Genomic DNA, 6,592 nt, shown 5'->3' with positions numbered 1-6,592 from the left:
CATAGCGGAGCTCCTCCATTCCTTTTATTAGTTTAGTTGTCCTTCTCTGCACTCTCTCCAATAACACAATGTCCTATTGATGACAATCACACGACATGTCCACTCACCTGCCAAAGTCGCAAAGTTTTAGGACAGCCGTCTCAGGGTCCAGCAGCAGGTTTTGTGGTTTGATGTCCCGGTGGCAAATCCCAAAGGAATGGATATAGGCTAAACTGCGGAACAGCTGATACATGTACAACTGCAAGAAAAAGCGATAAGCTCTAATTAACAGCATTACACCGGTGTAACAATCCAAAGGCAACAATAAGCGCATGAGACCAACCTGATCATCTCCCTATAAACGTGCAACAAGCAGCAAAATCATAACTGCTCCGTGTGTGTGAATTTTTCATGCTATACAGTTTACAGACTGGTTCTTTGCCATCTGCTTTCTTTTTCCTGGTCTCAGCTTTATCATTACAGGTCCTCTTTAAGTTGCTTTCTATAAAACATCAGCACAGACACAACTCCGCATATAGACACTTACTTTCACGTAAATCATGGGAAGGGCCTGTTTGGCCCGGCTGTAATGTCTGGCCACTCTGTACACCGTTTCGGGGACATAATCCAGCACCAGGTTTAGATATACCTCATCTTTCTGCAAGAGATGGGAGAAAAAATGAATGCTGGTGAATCACATGAGGTCAGGAACACTAAGATGACAATATTTGAGGAATATTGTGGGAACAAAGCTTGAAGCAATCTTAAAAATACTTCAATACCCACCTATTGCCTACCCCTGGCATTCTCCGATGCCCATACTCTCCTTTACCATTGCCTCTCATAAGGATTATTGAAGCTTTTGCATAATACCAATTCCAGTATGGAAAGCATGTGACAGATCACTTGTCTTCCCCATCATTATTATTAATAATAAACAGGATTTATATAGCGTCAACATATTATGCAGCTCTTTACATTAAATAGGGGTTGCAAATGACAGATAGACACAGACAGTGACACAGGAGGAGAAGAGAACCCTCCCCAGAAGAGCTTACAATTTAAGAGGTGGGTGGTAGGAAGTAGTGAGGGTTTAGGAATCGGAAAAAGACGAGTAGGTAAGGTTGAAAAGATGGGTTTTGAGAGCTCTTTTAAGCTAGGTACACACATGCAATAATCATCATTAGAAAACGAACGACTAACGATTATGCATGATTATTTTGAACAATCGTATTGTGCACATGTTCTAACAATACGACCCTTCAAATATATTCAACCAATGGAGTACACACGTGAGATACGATCGTTTGTACGTTGCAGGAAGTGACAAGTAAAGGAGAAAGTGTACTGCAGAACCAGCCACGATCACTGAACGACCGTACACACAATAGACAGTGAACAATCATCGCTCAATCATATCTGCCGGGGCGGTCGTTTGTTTCCAGCGACAATCCTCATTCGTCGGCATCATTGTACCATCATTAGTGGTTCGTTTCCAACGATAATTATTGCACATGTGTACGCAGCCTTACACAGAGCACCCTGCTGATTGTCGGTGAAATTGCATAGTCAGTGGTGGCAATGTGAAGAGCGAGAGTTTTCATCTGTCCAAAATCTTTACAGAAAAAATATTTCCTATGAAATAAAATCAATTATTTGAAGCAGAAAAGCCAAGTAAGCTGGCTTTACAGCTACCCAGTTTGTTATCCAGTGCAGGGCACTGCATCTGCTTTCATCAGAAAGACATTTGTCCCTGAGCAGGGCACTTCCTACAATTCCTAGAAACCCCCACGTCGCCCCCTGCAGCAGTCACAGCCTCCGCTCATGGGATATTTTTGGTTGTGCAGTGACTGGAAAGAACAAAAATACACACAGAAAATATGTGCTGGCTGCAGGAGAGTGACAGGCATTGAGCAAATCACACGGCGGTGCCCGGGAGGGGAAAGAGTTAACCCCACCACTCAAAATGCATTTAATTGGAGTCATGTGACTTCAAAGGCACTGGAAGCGGCCAATCCACCAAGCCCAGATCCTACAGAGAGGAGGGAGAAGAGCAAAAGCAGCAGGCGATAGCAGCAGGGAGTTGTGCAGGAGAACAGGACGGCTCATCATCATTAATGAACTCGTGTACTGTCCTGTATTGCTAACGGTTGCCATGATTGCATGTCTCACCAATGCAGTTTGGGGCACAGAATACAAAAATAAATCTATAATTAATAAAATTATAATAAAAAATTATAAAATAAAACCCCATCTGTCATAAGGATGGGTAGCACTACATGTACAAGTCATGTGCTTGGCATGTGTTAAAGCCCAAATTACCTTTCCCTTTAAATACACTCCAGGCGCAATAAAACAAAGGGTGAGCAAAGGCTGACAATTTAGGATGAGCTCCAGCCTGCAGAAAATTAAGCGTAAGATTTTGTGCGCTGTGTGTTTTATTGTACCTGGAATGTATTTGGTCAATTCTTTAACAAACTCTGCTGCAGGAAGTTTTATTCCTTCTGAAAAAAAAAAAAACATACAAAGAATGCCAACAAAAAAATACAATCCACATCTAAAACACAAAGTATGAAAAAGTCCACAAAAATGTATTAAAAACACATGTGTTTAACCGCAATGTGTGACAGGGCCCCGCTACGCGTTCATGTCCAAGACCGTACGCTGCATGGAAAGCAAGCTGACCCGCAGCACATGTTTTGAATAGTATAAAGGATCAAGGATAAAGGATCTGACAAAAACACCAAAGAAGCACCTGGGTTAAATTTCTAGACATGTGACAATCCTATTGCTGCCTTTATCAATCTTACTAACATTGAGGGGAACCATTGAATTAATATTCAGGTCTTCAGGGAGCCCCTTCTATAATTCCTATAGCCTCAGCTCACAGTATATTAGTATGATGGTCAGTGGGAAGAATTCCTCTTACATTGCTGGCCATTGGGAAGAATGTCACCCTTACAGATAGCCAAAAAGATCATTGGTGTCACCTCAACTGACCTGATAGTCACAAACTCAATAAACCTCCAGCAACCTCTGGGGGTAAGTCAACCCATAGCATAGGGAACGCTTGAAGAGGAACTAAACTCAAAAAAAAAAAAAAAAATACACTTACCTTCAATCCCCCAGGGCATTCCGATCCTTCCGGGGGTGTCCTGCATGGGGTCCTGCTATGTCCCGGAGCCGGCGCTCTGGGCGCCGCCATCTCCTCTTCTGCTTCCTGTTCTTCTTCCTACGTCACCCAACCCAGGCGCGAGATTGGGTGATGTAAAATGGGCGGGAAAAAATTGCCGATCCTACTGCACATGCGGTATATTTTTCCCTCCGTGCAAAAAGGCTCCTTCTCGGGTATGCCTGACGTAGGTATCCCTTGAAGCTTTGCGCTCCCATTCATTCTCGATCCCCTGGGTGATCGACAATTGAAGGGCGGTGGTGCTGCACCTTTTTTTTTTTTTTACTTGGCACAAAATAGTTGTCTACCCTTTTATGTAAAGTGAAAATTCTGCGTTTATGTGCGCTTTAATACTTACCTGCGTTGCTGTTTCCACTGTTTTTGCTCTCTTGAAGCTTTATTAACCAACAGTTAGCAGTGTTCAACTCTGATGTGTGGGAACAAATTGTAGGCGGGTGGCAGCCCCTGTATTGTGACCAAACGCTTCAGTAACCACCCAAAAAGAGCCGGGTGGTTACTGAAAAGTGTCAGGGAGAACACAGAGTTAGGGAAATGTATGATGTTTGGTCCCCATTGTGTGGTTCCATCTGCTGACCCCAACATCACTACAAGACAAAGCAGTGAGGAGCTGCCAGAGGAACTACAGCGATCAGTGGGGAACCATCTACATGCTGAAGTGTTGTCAATGGTGAGAGGACAGGACAGGTAAGTGCCAGGTGTTGGTGATACCCCTACCTTCATAGAAGCTGATGCATAGAACATTAGCTTGAACGAAGAAATTATCTGTTCACCTCAAATCCTGAGGGAGGCAAACCGTCCCCCCAATTACTATATGATCAGTGCTGTGTGCATTTAACAACAGCTGTAGACCAGTCCGGGGTGCAGTCCCGTCCACTACCTGCGTCCCTTTGCTAGTAACAAATCTTTAGCTCTGTTGATGATTATTCTCACGATACTTCTTGCACTCTTTTGTTCAGACAAGATTTATCTCTGCACTACTGAAAGGGTTCACCCTTCTGATTTGCAGCATTTTGCTTTTCTACCCTAACACTTCTGGACTGGGTGTTATAGGGCTAGCCTAGGACTTCAGAACTTCATTGGGGGTTCCCCCGGTCCTGGTTAGGTTAGCCATGGAGGGCTTTTCAGGTTTAGACCTGCTGCTATTACCTGTGCACTTGCACCGGCTCAGTGAGTCGGCTGGTCCGGCTACTAAAAGCTCCCTCTTATTATTGGTAGATCCCATTGATCCCCATTTCCCACCAGATTTGCTGTGGGAAGGCAAAAACACACTGAGACTAATAAAAGAATATTGTCTGATCTTTATTCCATTATTGAATTTACTATTACAATACTGCTATAACTGCCATAAAATTCCCTTCCCATAGGAAGTTGTTTCTCCTCAACTTGTTCTTTTCACAGCTATTGCAAAAACAATTATCTGTGAATTCCTTAATATAAACTTGCATATACTTATATATTAAACACTATGATGAGCTGCTTCATTAGCCAATAGCATTGTCAGGAAAGGGAGGGGACAAGCGTCAGACTTACCAATAGATATCGGTACTTTGTCTGGCTTTGGGCGTATATGCATAGGGACTATAACACCTTATAAAGGGCTGCCAATTTTAGAGTGCTTCCCCCACCTCCCAAACTAACGGGTCCAGTCTCTAACTTTACATTTCAGAGAAGAACACAGCATGGAGCATTGTGGGAGCGTCACATACATTAGGGTAGGCTCATAGTAACCCAATACAAAGCTCAGTGGTTAGCACCACAACCTTGTGTCACAACTGCCTGCATTCTGAAATCACTGAAAAACTGAATGCTTACCAATGGGTTTACAAACTGACCAATGTGTAGGTTAGAGTCTAACAAAGGGTATATACAATGGTCCTAATAAGCGTGGGTGAGTGGATTGGGGTCTGGAGTTGGAGTTTAAGCTCCTTTATTGCCAGTGGTCCAAAAAATATACAGTTGTCCCAACAAGCATCCGTGGATCGGGCACTGCTACTGATTTGTAAACTCTTTAATGCCAGAGGCTTAGGATTTATATAAGGGTACCAACAAATATGTGCGAGTTGGAGTCTGGTACAGGTATGTAATCAACTTTATTGCCAGTGACTCAAGGTTTGTACACCGGTAGCAACAACTGTGTGTGGGTTGGGGTCTGGTACTGGTGAGTAAACTCCTTTATTGCTAGTGGCTAAAGGTTTATACAAGGATACCATGATGTGTGTGTCAGGTTGGGGTCTGGCATTGAAGTGTAGGCTGCTTTAATGTCAGTGGCACAAGCTACAGTACAAGTTTTACAACAAGCGTGTGTGTATGGGTAGGGGTCTGATACTGGTGAGTAAACTCCTTTATTGCTAGTGGCTTAGGGTTTATACAAGGATACCACGATGTGTGTGTGTGGGTTGGGGTTTGGCATTGGAGCATCGGCTCCCTCAGTGTCAATAGCACAATTAATGTACAATTGTTATAACAAGTATCTGTAGATTGGGGTCTAGCATTGAAGTGTAAGCTCTTTTCGGGTGTGTGTGTGGCTCGGGGTTTGTCATAGAAGTTTAAGCTCCTTCCAAGTCAGCGGTCCTATAAAAGTTCTGCAATTATGTATATTTAATAATAAAACTTAATCAAACACTCACCTTTTCTCCACTTGAGTAAAAGAAATAGCGAAGTCTCACTATATTGCAGTGATCCAGCTTCCTCATTATTTGCAGCTCTCGGTTCTGCATGAAAAGAAAAACACAAATTTATTGTCTATGTACAGAAGTGCCAAACCAAACCACAAAACCATTCGGCGATATAATATTACTGTATATTATAATATGGTAGCTACTTAGCAGGATATGACTAAGTAAAGGTGAATACAGAATTAAGGAAGAGGTCAGTGCAATTTATGAACCAGCAGACAGCTCCTGGTTCAGATGTTTTACTAAATGTCACGCAAAGAGGTGAAAGTTATATTCAATCAGCATGCAACGATCAATATGGCTCCAGGTTTTAGGCAAATTAACGGACCCATTGAATGGTCAAACTTTCAACATTTTCCACTTTTTAATGCTCCGGGCAATAATATAATTCATTTTTGACAAAGTAAATGAGAACAATTAAATCATCCCAATTCTTTCTTTTTTTTTTTCGATTTAGCCCTTTTATTTTGCTGAAAAATGTTAACCATAAATTGGCATTTTCCAGCTTCAGCTCCAAACTTGTTTATTGCTTTGTAGTAAAAAAAATAAAATAAAATAAAAAAAAAACCCTGTTTGTCTTTTAAATATTATTTTACAGGTCTAAAATATTTCTGAAGGTGTCGGGAACCCGAGGGCTGGGATGAGTAGCAGGGACCCGAGGGCAGGGATGCGTGGCGGGGACCCGAGGGCAGGGATGCGTGGCGGGGACCCGAGGGCAGGGATGCGTGGCGGGGACCCGAGGGCA

At 42.8% G+C, this 6,592-nt stretch overlaps 1 protein-coding gene across 1 annotated transcript in view; it reads right to left on the bottom strand.

Annotated features, from left to right (window-relative positions):
- GSK3B (glycogen synthase kinase 3 beta) overlaps nucleotides 1–6,592 on the bottom strand; it is a 56,156-nt gene that overhangs the window by 14,247 nt on the left and 35,317 nt on the right. Inside the window, 3 exon segments of the mRNA XM_072398462.1 lie at nucleotides 108–238; nucleotides 527–637; nucleotides 5,800–5,883. Coding sequence (XP_072254563.1) covers nucleotides 108–238; nucleotides 527–637; nucleotides 5,800–5,883 — 326 coding nt within the window.

The sequence above is a fragment of the Pyxicephalus adspersus genome, chromosome 1 (assembly GCF_032062135.1).
Source record: "Pyxicephalus adspersus chromosome 1, UCB_Pads_2.0, whole genome shotgun sequence".
Taxonomy (NCBI): Eukaryota; Metazoa; Chordata; class Amphibia; order Anura; family Pyxicephalidae; genus Pyxicephalus; species Pyxicephalus adspersus.
Note: the sequence above shows the minus strand (reverse complement) of the source record. Positions and strands in the feature narration are given on the sequence as shown.